Source organism: Mugil cephalus, chromosome 2, assembly GCF_022458985.1.
Source record: "Mugil cephalus isolate CIBA_MC_2020 chromosome 2, CIBA_Mcephalus_1.1, whole genome shotgun sequence".
In the NCBI taxonomy this organism is placed as follows: domain Eukaryota; kingdom Metazoa; phylum Chordata; class Actinopteri; order Mugiliformes; family Mugilidae; genus Mugil; species Mugil cephalus.
Window position 1 is genome coordinate 13,953,742 of NC_061771.1, and position 18,854 is coordinate 13,972,595.

Consider the following 18,854-nt stretch of genomic DNA (forward strand, 5'->3'; position numbering starts at 1 on the left):
TTATGTTGACCCATCCATCTACCCCAACTCCTTCTCTGCTTCTTCATGTGACTGGAGCAACATTGCATCTATATGTTATGTAAGGAACTTTAGCTTTTCAGCTCAGGGACCTACACAAGTATGTATTTTAAGCCTATAATATGTACTTGAATTCAAATGAGGGATATTAATTTCGATTTTTCCAGTCCACACAGAATAAGTGTTTATTTAATAATAAGTTTAACTAATGAAATGAAATATAAAAGTTCTAGGCACATTTTTTTGGGTGTATAAGAGCTGCTCCAAAATGACTGTGGGGGGTCCTGGGTGTGAAGTACTTTGAGTTTGTTGTATGTATACACCCACTAAGGCACCCGCGGTGTAGCATTGTGGGGCCATCTGAGCTCAGACGCACCAGCGCTCGCACACAAAGGAGTTTCACAGCAACAAACTGTTAACTAGTTTTCCTGGCACTTAGCTGGGCTTTGAGTGGGCAGCTCTGCTTGGGAACAGTCTGAAGCCGCAACATGTCTCTTTGTCATAAATTTCTACTGTAATACAGTGATATAAGGTGGAGGGACTGAACCGAACGATGGTGCACGCACTCTCAAATAGCGAGCTCATATTAAGCGCACAACACATTCTGTCACAGCAAGTTATCAAACGCGTTTACACCTATTTGTACATTCAGTGTGCATTATTGTGCATATTATAAATATATATTATACATAAATACCCCGATCAGCCACAACATTAAAACCACTGACAGGAGAAAGGAATAACATTGACCATCTTGTGACAATACAAAAATGTTTTAGGAACAACTAAAAAAAAACCTGAAAAACAGCACAAGGTGTTGACCTGACCTCCCAAACTGGCGTGAACTGGAACAAACCTGATCCACAGAGACCCCTCCCCTCAACACATAGGACCCAAAGACCCCCCATTAACAACTTAACAACACTCCAGACACCACAGGACACCCTCAGAAGACCCATGTCCGTTCTCTGATGAGTCACAACTGTTTCGGAGGCACAAGGGAGACCTGGACAATATCAGGAAGGTGGTCATAATGTTATGCCTGTTGAGTGTATCTATGACACACTGACAAAAATATATATCTTATTTTCCATGCATTATTTATTACCCGTTTGTACACTCACAGACACAGGGTGCCCTCAGAGTCGAGACATTTAAACGTGCACAAGGAGGACACTCCCATAACAGAGGTGTTTGCTGCGATGCACTGATGATCTGCCCAGTCTGCCTCAGCCCATCATGTCGGGATAAAGCTCCTCTGTCCTCTCATGTTCATGCCAAGTCCACACTAGTCCTCTGTGTTCCTATTCAGACAGACAAGGGGAAGCATAATCCATTTTCTCCATAGGAGCTAACATGAGCACACTGAGGTTTACAGTCATGATCTCTCCAAGTCCCTCCAGTGTGAGGGTATCACACACAGGACACAGACACCATCTCTCCCTATCTCCCTCTCCTGCTCAGCGTAGAGTAAAATCAAGTCCGGGGCGTCTCCAGGAGCCTCCGCTCCCAGGGCTTTGTCTTGTGTGGCAGTCTAATTGTCACTTGCATTTATGTTTAAGTATAAAACTATGTTATTAGACCATACGTACGTAATGAGGAGGCAGTAAAACACGCAGAGGGGGGAGTAGGGCCTCCGTGTGGCGTCAGGCAGCGTTCACGCAGGCGTGAACTCTCCTTCCACACACGCCACAGATAAACGCACGGAGAAGCGAGCACAAAGCCCCCCACTCCCACACGCACCAAACATTTCTTGACACGATGATTGGATAACAGTGCTGATAGGTCATCCATAAAATTGAACTCTGAGTGCCTGGGCAGTTTATTTCAAATGAAACAAATTAAAGTCATTTCAAGACGCCGCACTTGGTGAAGAAACCCGGAAAGCGCTCTAATCCCTGCAGACGTAGCCGAGTCTCTGAGTGTATTGGCGCAGCGCTCCCTCGGACGGATTTGCCACTATGTTAAGCTCCCAAGGCCCGCTCCTTGTTGTTATCAGTAAAGTAGGGGAAGGGATTTGGGGATAAGTGAATTCTAGAGAGAGGGGAGGAGGGGAGGAGAGGGGAGAGTCCTCCACCGAGGGCCTTCCTGCTCTCCTGACGTCCCAATTGGTTCATGTGTTTACCCCTGTGCTGCAGCTTTCTTTTGTGCTCAGAGCCACCTTTTTTTCCCCTCCTCCTCCTCCTCCTCCACTGTCTCCTCCCGAATCCCTGACGCTCTCTCTTTTGTCACACCATTTTCAGAGTGAATTGGTATACTAACCAAATCCCTAGCCGTCTCTCCCCAACCTCCCTTGATCCCTAAATTTAGAGAAGGAATTTTCACTCCAAATTGTTGAGTTTCAAGAGACTTTTTGCTCCCTTCAGCTGTTTGGGAGCGGCCTCGCCTTGGTTGGATGTGGCTCTCACAACCGCTGAGAAAATCGCTCTCGGTGCACTTTTTGAAATATCCACACCGAGAAGGGCCTCCGATTCTCCATTCGCGTTCGCATGTGGCTTTTAACCGAGGCACGCCATATATAACATGTGCGCTTTTCTTCTCGACGATGCACTCACCCCTCTTGACGCCAGGAGCCCACTGTTATTACAGAAACAAAAGAATAATTGACGCCTGAGCAGCGGGGTGCAGAAAAGATATGAACGGCAACAATGTTAATGATCGCCTTCAAGTCCCGAGGTCAGAAAAGTTCTGCCTAAATTCACAGCATGCTCATGATTAAGCAGCAATTACTGTACAGCTTTGCCTGCATTATATTTTTGGCCACAGTGAACGTGAACATGTAATCAGTAAACTGCATCCCAGTGAGCTCCTGGCTGGACCAGCGCCCGCAGAGCGTCGGGACTGAAAAGCATTTTGTTCTCCTCAAGGTTACATTCGTTTACACTTGAATTATTACTCAGACTGATTTGAATTTAAAAGCACGTTCTGGTTGAAACCAGCAACGCGAACGAAACTTCCTTAAAAATAAGAAGCAACAAGCGTGGTGGAAGAATTATCATGCAAATGTGGACAAGTTGCATAATTTGGCGTCTCCCGTCGCCGCCCACAAGACAGACGCGAGTTCAGGGAGCGAGCAGTGATGATGCTGACTTGCCGCTCCAGAGGATGCAGACCCGGAGCCTACAGGTGGCCGCTGGGGTTGAGGTGGGGGGTTTCGGAAAAGGCTGCGTGAACAGCTGCAGCAGCAGATGCAGCAGCAGATTCAGGTTAGCGAGGTGGCAGCAGAAGAGCGAGCAGACTGCTGGATTACCCTTGAAAAGAAGTAGTTTGTGCATCATGTTGTGCAGCCACATCAGAGGACGAAAGCGATTAGCTATTCAGTGCGATGAATCGATACGAACACACAAAAGAGCGCTTTATGGAAGAGCTCCAACTGTACATACATTCTCGCATGGACACAACAACCAACTCTCTGCTGTGTAGTAGCCACTTAAAAACCCTTGCATAATAGAAATAGTTTCCCCTTTCTGATTATAGAATGAAACCATGGAGCTCCATGTGAATTGTGTATTGTCAGGCTCAGAGTAGATATTAAGTGACAACTTAATATCAAGAGGCCCTGCACCACGGTAATTCAGCGTACATGCAATGCAAATACAACTGCGCCCTGCTGGAGTAACTTGTGCGTTTAAAATGGTTTATTCCTAATGGTGCCGTGTAAAAACATATTCACTTGGTATTTGTTTTAAATGTGAGCAGTGCCTTTGCCCCCACACGCTGTTTAATGGGATTTGCCTCCACGCTGTTTTTTTGTGTGTCTTGGCACCAGCAGCAGACGAAATCTACACGGGACTCGGGGAGGGTCGGTTTTTCTTGTTTGTGTTTGCCGTTCAGGGTATTTTTTTTGTTTCCTTTTTTTTTTTTTTTTGTTTTTTTTTTGTTTTTTTGTTTCTTGCCACCATCAAAGCTCACACCAGTGATGAGGAGGCCGTAGCTTGTAGACGCTTGTGTTGGCCTCTCTGATGAGGAAGCTGCACCTCCATGCCTCTCTGTTTCTGTCTATATCTTCAGTTTTCTTTATTTTGCTCTTATGTTCCTGCTTATTTTCTTTCAAAGAATTTCAAGAGGACATATCATCCATATTTTTTTGTGTTTTCATTTCCCTCCTGACACATCGACCAGCAAAGTGACGCACTCTCTCACTGAGCTCACTCCACACACCAGCTTTGCTGCGAGGGAGCAAATAAGGAAGACGGAAAAGGAAGGTGATTATTTCATTAAGAAAATAGCAGTTCTTGGTGGACGGTCAATAATAGATGAGGTTAAAAAACAACGGTGACTTTTCTTTTTTTCTTTTTTTTTTTTTACTGTACTCGTTTTCTCTCTCTGCCTCTCGAGTCAATAGAATCGACCTAATGGAAACCAGGTTACTCTTCCTTCCATCTCACCTCTCCGACATAACGTTGAACAAATGCATTATTCATTCTCTGGTCTAAGCAGCGAGGTAATTATACATTTATCTCCCAAATAATACTGAGTCCTTACTGCGCCTGTGACCTTGCCACAAGATTTATGCCATTTTGGACCTGCCCCCAAAGGCCGCTGAGAGAGCAAATGTATTCTCATACAGGGAAAAAGATGAAGGCAAAAATGGATTCGCTTTTTATGGGTGTACGATGTCAGGGGGTTTGAAAAGGTTCAGTCATTAAATGTAAAGTTTAGAACTTTATTTTGAAGTGCTTCAGAAGGGCAGACGCAGACGCCGAAACCCAATGTCCAAGTTTTGTTGAGCAGATTAAAAAGTACACAAGATAAAATGAAATAAAAGAGTGCAACAGCTCTTCTTCTTATTCTTTCCTTTATTCTCTAATCCCTCTTATTTCTCACCCCTTTCCTCATTCCCCTGCCATTATCTCCTCTCCAACCTTATCTCCCTGTTGTACTTTCCTTCTTCTGGCCTGGTATTTCCCTCATTATGAGCATATCTCGACAATTTATTCTGCTCGTATGAACTCTTGGTATCCTATGGAGCCAAAATGTCTTCCTCCTTGTTTAATGCTTTTGTTTCCTCCGGCTCCTCCTCGTGTTTCCTGCAGGCCATCATGGCGCAGCTTCCTCAGGAGGAGAAGGCGAAGATTGCCGAGCAGGTGGAGAGCTTCAGACAGGAGAAGTGCAAGCTAGACGCAGAAGTCGCCAAGTGGGATGACAACGGCAATGACATCATTGTCCTGGCCAAGCAGATGTGTATGATCATGATGGAGATGACGGACTTCACCAGGTAAAAGTTATACCCAGTGAATGAAGGCCGTAGAAGAAGCGAGTGCTGTTTCGTTAGAGGCAAAGTGACCAAGAGAACCTTTCATTTTGATCAGACTACTTAGGGCGGCTGTGATTCGGCGATATACTATAATCTGTTTACATTTGAGAGCTGTCACTTATATTTACTGAAAGCCAGCAGCTTTCCTTTCTGTCTCCCCTCTCTGAGCTCAGCATATCTGGGAAATCCCTAATGCCTAGTTGATGTTTATCTGTATCGAGTACAACTCTAAGGCATAAAAGCAACAGAAGAATATAAATCCGAGCCGTGATTGGTCATGAGTGTGTGTGACTGTGGTGCTGTGACTGCAGCATTATTACTTGGCAGTGACTCCACTGACTCAGTTGGGCATTGGCAAATTGAATGGCAATTTCAGCATATCTCCGCCTAAAAAAGAGACATCACGCACCGGCAAATGCTTTATCACATCCGCATAAACATTTCCTGTGGTTGCAAAGAAAGAAAACACAACACATATCAATCAGAGAAATACCTTCTCTTACTGTGCTTCAAAGACCGTCTCCCAGATGCAGAGGTAGACTGTATTTGAATCTTGTATTGTTGCTTAATTATAATGTTGTGCGTACTGCCTGCCAGAAACGAAGCAAATTAACGGCGGAAGTTTGTGTGACGCAGGGGTGAGCTCCGTCTTTAAAGAAAAACTCTGCATGTCGCCCCTGCATCTGCAACTCCACCCACATTCACTTTCTCCGTCTCTCTCACAACTCTCCCAGAGGCAAAGGCCCCCTGAAGAACTCCTCCGATGTGATCAACGCAGCTAAGAAGATTGCCGAGGCCGGTTCCAGGATGGACAAATTGGCCCGCGCCGTTGCTGATCAGGTATCTTTGTGGCTCCGTTCGTATCTGTCACTGTCATATTTGCCATTATGCCCTCTCTCTCAGTCGGAAAGTGTCCCCGTCTCTGTCGTGGTAACTGGCGCAGGAGCAAAATTTTTTGAGTTTGAGTAAGAGGGCAAGGCCAGTGGAAATCTTTAATGTGGGCATTGATGAGCGTAGTCGAGGCAGTGGGCTGTGTTGTGGCGTGACTTTGCCTCCCAATGGGCCCAAGACTGAGAGAGCAAGACAGCAGAACCAAGTTGTGTCTCTAATATAATTAGCTCCCAACCGAGGTGTTGCATTCATTATCAGATGAGTACCTCTCTAAAACACGCTGACAGACCATTTTCAATATCTAATCAATCAGTGGTACGCGCAGGGAAGAGGGGAGTAGAAGGAAATAGGTGGGTATGCTGTGACTGTGTGCGTTCAGCAAATGAAGTGGGACGTATTTCAAAACAGTAGCAGCACTCCAGGTAATGCATAATGTTCTTCTTCATTTCATCTGTCTCTAATAAGAATTGAGAATAAACTTGGGCTCAGGACTCACAGATTTATTAAAGCGGCCTGTTGTCATTGTAATTGCAACTGCTGTAAGCTAGCACACCCCAGGAATAATTATAGTTGGTTTCAATACCGCACACTGGGCTTCTCTCCAGTGCTGCTAAGCCGAAGAAATCTTGGAGCTCAAATCATAAGTTAGTATCACAATAGTTAGATCTTTTTCTGAAGCCCTACGCACATGATCACATGCAAAGCTGTTTTTAACTTTACTGCCAGGTTTTCAACATTTGCCAAGACTCTATGTTTATAGTGTTTCTGTTGTATAAGATGCAGAGGAAAGTTCTTTCTGCTGTGCTTTGTGCTCTACACGGAAATGTTGCACATCCAACACAGGGAGCTAGAAAACATCTGTCTGTGAAGGTTATTAGTCATCCAGGTCAGAATAAAAACATGAAACAAAGGCAACTGGGCTTTCATGAATATGAGTTTTCCCCAATTATTCAAGTATCTTCTCCACCCAGACTCCTGGTGAGGTTTTACTATGGAAATCTGTGGGTGGTGCCCATCTGAAACTCAGGTGACCTATGGATTATGTCTTGTAATGACCAGATACTGTTTTTGATATAATTTGTGACCAGAGATTACAGTCTCAGTCTCTGTTAAGACTGTGTCATAAATCGATGGCAAATTATATCTCAGTTCAACTCCCCTATTTTATTTTACATAGATGGCTTTTTCTTTACTCCTCTTACCTCGTGTTGCCTGAATCTTATGTTGACGCATAAGTGGTTCCTGTAATCTGTGCATTTCCGTGAAGTTCTTTCATACTCTTGGAGAGTGCTTGTCCCAGATTGCTTGTGAATAGTTCTCGGTCTTCCTGGTGCAGCTTGTTTTCTTATTATCTATGGGTGGTGCCCACGTCATGACTCATACCTTTCTAAAGGGACCATTGTCTTTTTTTTTTGTTGTTTTGTTTTATTACATGCACAATTTAGATACTTGTCCTCTAATTACTTGCTAAAAACACTGTTTAGCTGGTAAGTTCTCCATTCAGCCACAATGTCTGTCCACCGTTTGGTGGTAAGTGTCACAATACCAGTAGTTGGTTAGTATAAGCTTCTTTGTTGCAAAGATACTCCCTACGGTCTCTGAAACAATGCAGGTGAAGGCAGCAAAGAGACGGCCAAATGAAAGGAAATTTGAAATCCAATACGGTCTAAACCCTTCAGAAAAAAAAACAAGGTTAATTGGGATACATGAGCCAGGATGTTTTATTATTCAGTCCAGTTTGGAGAAATCATGAAATTCATTGGACCATGTCCTAACCTTGAGTGTTATTTGAGCTCCACTCATTAAAGGAAAATAATACTGAAAATAATCTTCGAAAAGAGGATAAGAAAACAAATACTTGAGTTCTTCCAACTATTCTACATGTTCTTTATCCCATGCCTTCTTGTCACAATATGTGATTCTCAACAATATAGCAGCAAGCCTTCTGCTGCTACCATGGCGCAGAACGCCTGATGGTTTTCTGAGGCTGTAGAGTATGTTAAGCTTTCAACGGTCCAGAAGGCATCTTTAGTCAAAGCTGGCGCTTTTCTGCTTGTGTCACACTGCCCTACTCCAGAGCATATTGCAGTACAGAACAAAGTTGCTGATTATGAATGCATAAGTGGGTCTGTTATGTAGTAATGACCAGAAACAGGGATGAAAAGCAAGATGTTCTTTTCCTGCGCGAGCCTTGTGCGCAGACACTTTTGAATGTTTCAAAGTTTGTGAACGTTTGTCCGTGTTGGGCTTTGTGTATGTTGTTGAGCTGGATCTGGGACTGAAAGGACAAAGTGAGCATGTATTTGTGTACCTATGTATTCACTTCGCATGCGGCTTTTACACTACTAAGTGATGATCAGTGTTTAAGCATGTGGGAGTGAATCTGTCACATGGCAAATCATTTCCAGAGCCCTTGTCTGAATCAACAGTTGCTCCACTGAAAAGAGCAGGTGGCTTGCCATTTTTAATTCTCACTTGAATGTTTCCTAAACCAGCATTTGCTGAATATTCAGAGCCTTCTGCCGCACTTCCAGAAACATCCAAACTGTGTAATAGTAAAAAGCGTGACTTTTCCATTTCCAACATGTTTTTATTATAAGTGTTCACATGAGGCATCTGGGGCATGTAATTCAGAATGTGTTAATCAAACTTAAAAGTTTGCTTCTATCGAGCGTCTTAATGAAATGACATGGTAGATAACATAACCTTCATGACAAGTATTTTGCATTCACACATTATGGTAGATAACCTCTGCTTGTCGAGAGCACTCTGGCTTGACAGTAAGAATAAAGGCTGCTCCGCTGCTTTCTGACAGGTCCCTTAAGTAGCAAACCTTGTCGCCATGACTCCACATCAGCCCTATTGATGAACACATGTGAAGCAGAAGGCAGTTCTACGCGGGAGGGTGGGAGGACGGCAAGCTCTTTCATAGTCATTTAAGCACAGAGCTTGACACAGAAAACCCCCTCAAGGCACCTCACCCCATTTCACTCCAGCAATGCTTTTTTTTTTCCTGCTCCGTTTCTCCCAGTCAATTTCTATAGGCTGCTTGATTTGTTTAACCCTCATACACATAATGAGTCATCCCATCAAATCATAACTTTAATTCTACAGCCCTTTTCATGTGCATGTAACACAAAGTGCTTCACACTGGTTAAAAGGGAACACAACACACACACAATAAAAGCCTAAATTTAGTTCTAGTGTGGGGCATAATTTTCATTCATTCCCTACACTCTCAAAAGTTCACTTTTTTGCTGGATGCTTAGAGTGATAGTCATGCGGGGCTGTGACAGCTTTGTAGTGTCACCGTTTCTTAGAATAAGCACAAGCACTTTACTGTTGGCTTTGAATAAATGTAGTTTATATTGGCTTAGTGTCAAGGTAAAACCATGGGGCAGTTCCTGGGTGTGACTATTACTGCAGAACGGCATTTTCTTTCATACTGTAGGTTTCTAATGACAGCAGCTCTGAAAATGAATATACATGTGAGGCCACTGATAAAATATCTATTTGTGCCATCTGTGGATCCGATAACACAAAAGCATGACTGAAGCGTGAGAAGCCAGCTCAGATGACTTCTCCAGAAGGAGAAGGTCCAGAGGGCTTCGTTAGGGTTAGGGGTAGGGTTAGGGTTAGGTTTGTGGTTAGGGTTAGGGGTAGGGTTAGGGTTAGGTTTGTGGTTAGGGTTAGGGTTAGGGTTAGGGGCAGGGGTAGGGGTAGGGACAGGGGTAGGGTTAGCTGTGGGTCAGCTGTGGGTCAGTAGGTAGAGCAGGTTGGCGTTACGATCACCAGGATGCATGAATGTGCTTGTGCGAGCAAATGGGTAGATTGTGACTGTAAAAGCGCTTTGAGTACCAACAGGTTGAAAAGTAATATATATATAAGCAAGACCATTTATCATTTACTTGAACTCTTAATGGAACAGTCGAAATATGTGAAGTTTGCAATCACATTAGAACTTCTAGCTTCTGCATTACTCCGACTGCCTCTACTCTAGTTTTTCAGAACACATTTCCTACTGGGTGAGCTTGATCTCACAACTGACACAGTTTCCTTTGCCAAGGACAAAAACTGAGGTGACTCCCAAGAGCAATTTTTGCAATCATGTGTTGTTAGGCTGAGGTCAGTATTTTTATATATATATGATGTTTGGCTTCCCATAACATCAGAGTGTTAACACTGAGGGGTAATATACGTTGTTTTCCAGAGAATGAATAAAGTTGGACACAGGGTAAATGGTGCAAGGCTTGCGACTATTTTTACGTGGGCATCAATACTGTTCAGTGTGGTAGCGAGTATTTACTGCATATGCTGTGTGACTAACTTCAAACGGTGTCGATGAAGGAGCATGTCAGTCAGCACTACGGTAAAGCTGACTGATGTGTCATAGTGCTTGGAATAAAATGGAAGACTGTTTCAGACAGAGGGTTGCATCAGGTTGAGTCAATGGGGATCACTTTACTGTTGGCTGTGAATTTATTTCACAGATCTCTTAACAAAAATATGAAATATCAAATGTGTATTTCCCTGCCATTACCTTCAGAGCTGCTTTTCATTTGCAGTGCACCGACGTTCGAGCCGTGAGTAACGTTAGCGAACTTTAATAGGTGTGAAGTCATGGCTTATAAATGCTGCAAAACACTCTCAAGTTTGAAACTACGTGTTGAGACTTCCAGGTTTCACTTTAGTTGTCACAGCGGAAGCCCCTGTCGCACTGAGTGCTTAACAACAAGAGCACAGCTCCTGTCGCCTCCGCTGACAGCAGTGAAACCAAGTGTGACTGATGTGTAATTAAAAGGCTTTGCAGTAAAACAAAAACTATAGTTTAACAGGAACGGGCTGGAGCACGGTCACAACCAGCTATCTTCAACAAGGTTACGGTGACAAAGTCATTTCCCTCGTGGATCATTAAAGTCTGTCTGAGTCTAAGACATTTACCAAATATACTGTAATACTGTGACTAATACTCTGACTCATTATGTGCAGCTGACAGTCACCTTGCTAACTAATCAGGGTAGAGTTGTTTATACATTCACTCAATCATACACGTTGAAGTTGAATTGAAGCATAAATATTTATCGATTGAAGTAATGAACATTAAAATCCAAGATTAAAACTGCAGATTTTATTTGAATAAAACAGTCTAACCCTTAGAAAACAGGGAGAATACATGGAACTGAAGTGACTCGTGGGTGAACACAATGAAAGAAGAAGAACTAGTGCATTAGATTGAGGTTTCAGTGCTAGAACACAGTAGTGCGCGGTGCTTGGGTGGTGATGCCAGACATTGGATGAGTAAATGGGATGATTACCAGCTGTCTTGGAGTAACTGACAGGTGACAGCGCAGCATCACAGGGACTGTGGTTATCCAGTCAGCTGGAAGACGTATTGTGTAACTGTGTGTAACATGCGCAGTTTAAATTTTTCATCGTACCATGTTCATATCATCCTTCCCTCGAATATTGTTCCTGTCTTTGTGCTCTGTTCGCTACTTCATGGATTTAAAAAACAAAAAACAAAACAAAAAACAGCTAAAGGTCAATCTGTGGGGGAAACAAACATATTTCCTACTTTTATTTCTACTTCTAAACTGAATATTTTAGGAGAGAAGTCCACAGTGGGGCTCAGACTCAGACAGGAGATTTTAGTCAATTTACACCTAGCTACATTCACCCCTTCCTGCAATCCTACCGCAGGATAAATCCAGTCCAGATGTTGCTCGCTGCCACGGTTTGACCCAGATTACCTGCTTGTGTGAGGGTTAACAGATCTGCACTTAAACCCCTGGAATAGCTCGCCGACTCACTGGGCCGCAGACTCATTTAAAATCAGAGTGATTACATGAGCACTTTCCCAGTAGCCAATGAATGACTCTACAGGGACACGGAGCAGTGACGGTGTTGCTGGCGTATTGTTGTGGACCAGTATTTGTAACATAACACAGCAGCGTCTCCATTTTGACTCCATCCACTTGACTCTGAGGTGACGTCGGGTGTTACGTCCGGTGCTCCCTGATCTACCACGAGAATGTGAATAACATCTTGTAGCGTTTGCTGTGGAAGGATATTGGTGACATTCCTCTCGAAGTGTGTGATGCACGCCTCCTAGATTTAATCACCAGGAGCACGTATTAATTCTGGGACCAATTATTGGAAAGAAAATAATAAACCAGAGACATACTGACAAGCATTAGGGTCAGTCAGTGAACCCCAGCATGTTTCCTGACTGGCCAGTAATGAACCCTGTTTGGCTTTGACAAATAAAGGGAGAGATGGAGAAGTTCAATGAGCTTGGAGAAGTAATGGCCCATACAGTTTATTTACATCAACAGCGAATCTGTGGAAGAACTGGGCTATTAGTCAGCTGTACAATAGGGAACAATTGTGACATGTCTGCATCAGGCATGCCTGCAGGCACTAGAGTGTGTGTGTGTGAGTGTGTGTGCGTGTACATATGTGCAGTGCAGTAAGCGGTGGCGTGGCCAGGCCAGAAATAATGCCCAGGGAGAAGCTTCCCTCTGCCTCACTGGCTGCTCTATGAGCTACCAGCTCCACCTTAGTCTGTATTCAGAGACTGTTACAGGGAGGAATATGGTGCCGTTGGCAGCTCCGCTCTTATTTACAGAGTCGCTGCAAGTCCTGCTCCGATAGTGGCGGCGATAGTAAATGTAAATAATGCCTTGAATGGCTCTTTGCAGCTGTATTTGTAGGTTGAAGAGGCAAACATTTCACTACTAGACAACAAAAGACAGTGTTTTACTCGCTGTTTGAGACCATCAGTGAAGGGCACTTGTGGCCAGTCGATCCTATTTGTCTTTAGTATGGGAGGCCTTTCTTTTTTTTTTTTTTCTTCAAACATACTGAGAGGATGTAGGCGGCAAGAAAGCTGCAAATCCTGGAGGGCGGTATATTCATATCACAGCTCGATGTTTAACTTGCCGTCCCCCCTCTACCCGAGCCCCCAGGACAGGGAAATGAGCTGTGCATCTCCCCACACAGTGCTGCTGAATGTCCTAGTTAGGACCATTTAATATTAATGACTAGAAGAAAGGTATTGCTACAAAATGATGCTCACCGTGTTTAAGCAGCTGATGCAGTGTTCTTAACCCACTGGGAGCTTAGTGGGCCATGGCTGACTCCTGGAAGGCTTCCAGATGGAATAATAGGGGCGAACTGCGTGATAGTAGGACACCTGAGGAGGCTGTCCTCGTGCTCCCTGCTGGTCCATTTGCTGCACTGTGCGATCGGTCTCTAACGTGTTAAAGTAGCACAAAGGCCAAAACCACCAGGTCAGAACTTCTTGTTCCTAAAAAATAATAATAAAATAATGATAATAAAAAAAAGACCAAAATTGGAGAAGGATACATAGTAGAAAGGAGCAAGACTTTGTTCATTCTGAAATATTATGTCCGTCCATCGTTGATTGATCTGTTTTGTTCTTGTGCAGCACACTGTGACAGGTTTGTTTCATGTGAAATGACGAGTCTGACTGCCTGTGGCGTAGCTCTACTTGTCTCTGAATCCGTGCTTGCAACCAACCAACCAACCACCACAGAAATCTCCCATACTTACCGCAAAGCCCCAAAACGCCCCAGCTTCATGGAGAACTCAGATCTGTGTGGCATAGAACTCCTGTAATAGGCGTAAAATATATTTATTTGTATTTATTTTTCAAGGATAAGGATAATAGATCGTGATTAATACATTCTATTTATTTTCCAGGCCCATGTCCGGCCGTCAATGCTACATGCAGAATGATCACGAGTCAAAGGTGGCCTCGATCCAGATAGACCTCTCACTATGTCTGTAGCATTGGGAAAGATTTCACATGAACTCTCTGCTTTATTTTATATTATACTAACTGAAAATGATGATGCTCACAGTGGCACTTGAGAGAGTTGAACGGGGGTATTTTGCCGTGGTTTTCTGGCATGTTTTGACTGTTTTTCTTCATGCCCTTGTCCTTCAGTGTCCGGATTCGGCGTGCAAACAGGATCTGCTGGCCTACCTGCAGAGAATCGCCCTGTACTGTCATCAGCTCAACATTTGCAGCAAGGTGAAAGCTGAGGTCCAGAATCTGGGTGGAGAGCTCATCGTGTCGGGGGTAAGTGTCCATCCACGAGAAGCGGCACACGGCTAGGCTTTTAGCATCGGCCCATAAGACTTGATCCATTTAAGGCAATTTTTATGCTGCGCGCTGCAGGTGGGGAACCCTTTTAGTTCAAGGTCACGACGATGCTTGGAAGATGAGATGAAGGGTCACGAAGATTAAGGCTGATGCAATTATTTCTAACCGATTACCATCTAATAATACCTGAAATATGCACCGCCGGCTTTTATCCATTGTTTTTTTTTTTCAGGGCTTGTGAAGTCTGAAGTGCCTGCATTTTATTGAGAGATTTTCTATAACGTCGATAGCCGCACAGCACAACTCGGTCATATTGTCAAACATCCTTATAAGTCTTTTTATTTTTAATGCAGGTGGGTAGAGCATAACCACTTAGCTCCGTGCCTAAGACACGTTTTAATCATTCTTCAGTTCAGTTCTTTCACTAGTTTTTATTAGTTCATACAAATATCCTCTCAACTCAAACATGCTTCTAATGTGCTGCTAAAATACAATAAAATGCAAACTGATGATTATATGAAGTTTTTTACATCTTCAGAAATCTAAAATATGTAAATAGTTGTTACCTACAAGTCGTCCAGCTGCAGACAGGTGTGAATTTCAGATTATTTTTTATATGTGAGCAAACAAAACAGACATGATAATAAATAATTATAAAAGCAGCGCAATAATTTCATGTCCAAAAAGGAGTGGGAAGAAGTAAAGACTTGATTCTGTCATCACCTGTAATTCCCTGATCACTTTTTCAGTCCTGCCTAAATGGATAAATACCACGGGTGGGTACAAATATACAAATACTGGGGCAGTAGGCTTGGGTCAGAAGACACAGCAGGTGGTGTGCAGCTAATATTAGTGTTCAGATTTTGGTTTGCTTGTTTCTGTATTCGAGACTTAAAGTGGTCACAACGGAGCGGATGTTCCACTTTCACCACGCTGCTGTTGCTGAGGGGATGTGCAACAGAACATCCTCACACACACTTAGGATTATATGAGCTGAGAAATACTTTATTTCTGCTTGGTTTTCTTCATTAACGCAAAACAAAAAGCTACATGTGTGATCCAATAACCAGATTCAAGGTTTCTGATCACAGCCTGTGTCCACCATGTTTTCATTGGACAGTAGTTTAAAGGTATCGTTCTGCATCATTCTGAGATTTCAGTACAATGACTGATTTCCAAATAAATGGATGTTGGTTTGGCCTCGTGGCCCCACACGATACTACGAGTATATACTGTGAGCGAGTATAGGTTACAGGTTTGTTTTACTTCGATGCAGTATTCTGTTCGTTAAATAACTTTTACGATGAGTTTTCTCACTGTAACTTTTTTTTTTTTTTTTTTTTTTACTTATAATAAATGTTTGGACATCTCCTCTCAGAGTGTGTTTCATTGACCTGGAGCTCAACCTAAACTTCCTCCACCCAAAAACTTTTTTGGGGGGAAAGTTGGTCTGGACTCACTCTGTTGGGAGTTGATTACGTTCCTCTCCTCAGAAGAGTAACAGCGACGTAGTCATACACAAGATCCAGATGCCTTTGAGTTGATTTTATTTTACAATTGATTGGTTGTAGAACTGTTCGGTTGCGCTGTGTACCGATTGACGTCTTTTAAAACTACAAATAAAGCTCTGCCGCACTCAAACCGGCCAATATCCTGAATTCATGTTTCATCAGAAGAGACCAAGTCGACTGTGTTAAGAACTTTATTAACTTCCTTCACATGGGTTTTTTCCCTAATTAACATCAAACTTGACTTTTATCTTTGCCTTAGACTTCCTTGCATCTTCGGCTGATACAGTTCCTGGTAATTTCCGAGCACTCTGTTATAGTTTGTCTCACATGAGATATGTAAGCCCTGCTGAGAGTTTAACCTTTTCATGGTGGCCAGCTGGAGTCCGCACTCATTAAATCTAAACAGTTGACTCGTCTCAGTGTGATGTAGGAGGAGGCCCACTGGCCGCCGACCCTTAAATGTCAGCCAAACAAAACAGACGGAGACAGAGGTACACCTGACCCCTGCCTCTGCTAATTAAGAACTGCTAAATAAAGATGTCATATAGCGAGAGCCGTGTTTTTATCCTGTTTAATTGCCGGCTACTGAACAGGCCTCCGAGGTGCTGTATGTAGCGAGCATGTCCTCCTGTTTTTGTTGAAGGACAGAAAGTGTCTGTAATTTGGCGCACTGGCTGTTTTTGAACCGTAACGTTTCTCTCTTCCTCCCCCCTCCAACTGTGTTTGCCCCCTTGTAGCTGGATAGCGCCACCTCCTTGATCCAGGCAGCCAAGAACCTAATGAACGCCGTGGTGCTGACTGTAAAGGCATCGTACGTAGCTTCCACCAAGTACCAGAAGGTGTACGGCACAGCGGCCGTTAACTCGCCCGTGGTGTCTTGGCGCATGAAGGCCCCGGAGAAGAAGCCCCTGGTAAAACGGGAGAAGCCCGAAGAGTGCCAGACACGCGTACGACGAGGCTCCCAGAAGAAACACATCTCTCCTGTCCAGGCCCTCAGCGAATTCAAGGCCATGGACTCCTTCTAAGAAGAAGAAAAAAAAACAAAAAAAAGAAGAAGAAGAAATTAAAAAATAAAAATAAAAGTCACGCTTAAGAAAAACAGCAAAACACTACGGCGACAAGTTGATGAAAAAGTCCCTTTTTACATTGTGTTAACCCACCTCTGTTTGCCCTGTGTGTGCTTGGTGCATCCTCAGGAGGACTGCAGTACATATTCAACGGCCGCAGCTGTGGCTCCTGTGAACTCTGTGGTCCTCGTTGCTCACGGACGGCCAGCACACACCCAACAGTATTTATCGATCTTATTGTAGCTTAATATGTGAGAGCCAAAACGCCACACAAACACGACTACTTTGAAAGTATAGGAGTTAAAAAAAAAAGAAACATATCAGAGGAGGAAGAGTGGCTATTCTGCCGATTATCATTAACATGCTACTGACTGTCCGCTTGTATAAACACTTAAACTGTCTGAATGGAAACCCTGAATGGTTCAGTAGAGGAGTTATTCTTAAGGGAAAGTATCAGTGTCGGTATGGTCCCTCTTGATATATTTTATTTCAATTTGAATGTTAACCTGTAGTGCTAGGAATAACTTATGTTTAAGATACTGGAGAGTGTCAGCATCCAAGTAGTTTCCTTGTTCCTGACGATTATGATAATAATAATAATAATAATGATAATGATGATAATGATAATCCATATGGTGTTTTATGCCAAAGCACACTTATGGTCTATTGTATTGCCTTTTTGAATCCCTTTTATTTAATGATTACATCACTAACTATGATGACCCTGTTGGAAGTTGTGTAGCGTATAATATAGACAGAGAGGTTTGACTAGTTGTGGTTTGCCCAGAGAATAGAAATCCCTGCATACCTTTATATCCACCCTTCTCTAATAAATCCCCCAACTTGACCCTCTGAGATTCCTGTGTCTTTCTTACTGTCATACTTTGTCTGCGAGAATCACAGCGGCTACACCTTTTATTAATCGGAAGGATCTGAAATAATCTTTGGAGATACCGGCGCAAGCTCTGGAGATGAAAAGATGCCAGAGGAGAAGAGGGAACCAGTTAGTACAAAAAGCTTACAAGCACACATGTATTGATTCTGGGTCACAGGTCAACTCCCATTACTTCACTCTGACTTGAGATAATTGGTCTTAGGTCAGCACTGTTAATGCAGTCTTTGGGATTTTTTTCTTCCTCCACACAAACAGGTTTGACATGTGGTCAAGCATCTCAGCAGTTTTTGGATGGATTGTTATGAGCTTTTTTTTTTACAGACGTGGTGTTGGGGAGTATGTATCTTTTTTTTCTGACATAGCACCATTAGCAGGTCAAAGTTTTAATCCAATCCTTTGTACTAGCTTCAAATCGACTACAAAAACAAATGCATGTGTTTGGACACGTTTCCCACACATGAGATCAATCCTTTATCTCAAGGTCACAAGTCATCTCGAGAGAACAAAGCCTTTTTTTCTGATGATCACAACGGAGTGTGATCTGGTTGCTTGGCTTCAAACATCTCAGCCGTGATCTGAACCTTATAGTTCATCTTCATGCTTTATGAACACAGTAAATATTGTGGATGGGTCTATTTTAGCCTACACAATGATGAGAAAATTAAAGAATATTATATAAAATCTTTTCTGCTTCTGGTTTCAGATGAAACTCAGACCTGTCTCCTGGGTGTTTAACACGTCCAATGACCAGATTCTTCTGTGGATTCTTTCTTGATGCACAGTTTTAGTGTGATTATAAAATAATTAACTTGTGATCCAGAAATGACGGGATTGAAAAACAATTGCAATCCAGGAAATTATGAAGCTCAGATTAGAGTCGTTGGGGAAAGTTGAGGAAGTTGGTTTGGTATCTGGTGAGGACGCCTCCTGGCCGTAGCCAGCCGAGAAGGAGAGCACGTGGTAGACCAGGATTTCCTGGAAGGATTACATCTCTGGACCGGCCTGGGAACACGTTGGTATCCCTCATGAGGAACTACGACGTGTTGCTAAGGAAGAAGATGTCTGGGATACCGTGTGTAGCTTG

The 18,854-nt window shown here is 43.2% G+C and overlaps 1 protein-coding gene across 1 annotated transcript in view; it reads left to right on the forward strand.

The window, feature by feature from the left end:
• Positions 1 to 17,722, forward strand: part of ctnna2 (catenin (cadherin-associated protein), alpha 2) — a 310,831-nt gene extending 293,109 nt beyond the window's left edge. Inside the window, exons 15-18 of the mRNA XM_047579695.1 lie at positions 5,055 to 5,236; positions 6,010 to 6,115; positions 14,139 to 14,273; positions 16,546 to 17,722. Of these exons, the coding sequence (XP_047435651.1) occupies positions 5,055 to 5,236; positions 6,010 to 6,115; positions 14,139 to 14,273; positions 16,546 to 16,833 (711 nt within the window). The 3' untranslated portion in view covers positions 16,834 to 17,722. The remainder of the gene's footprint in view (positions 1 to 5,054; positions 5,237 to 6,009; positions 6,116 to 14,138; positions 14,274 to 16,545) is intronic.
• The last annotated feature ends 1,132 nt before the right edge of the window (positions 17,723 to 18,854 follow it).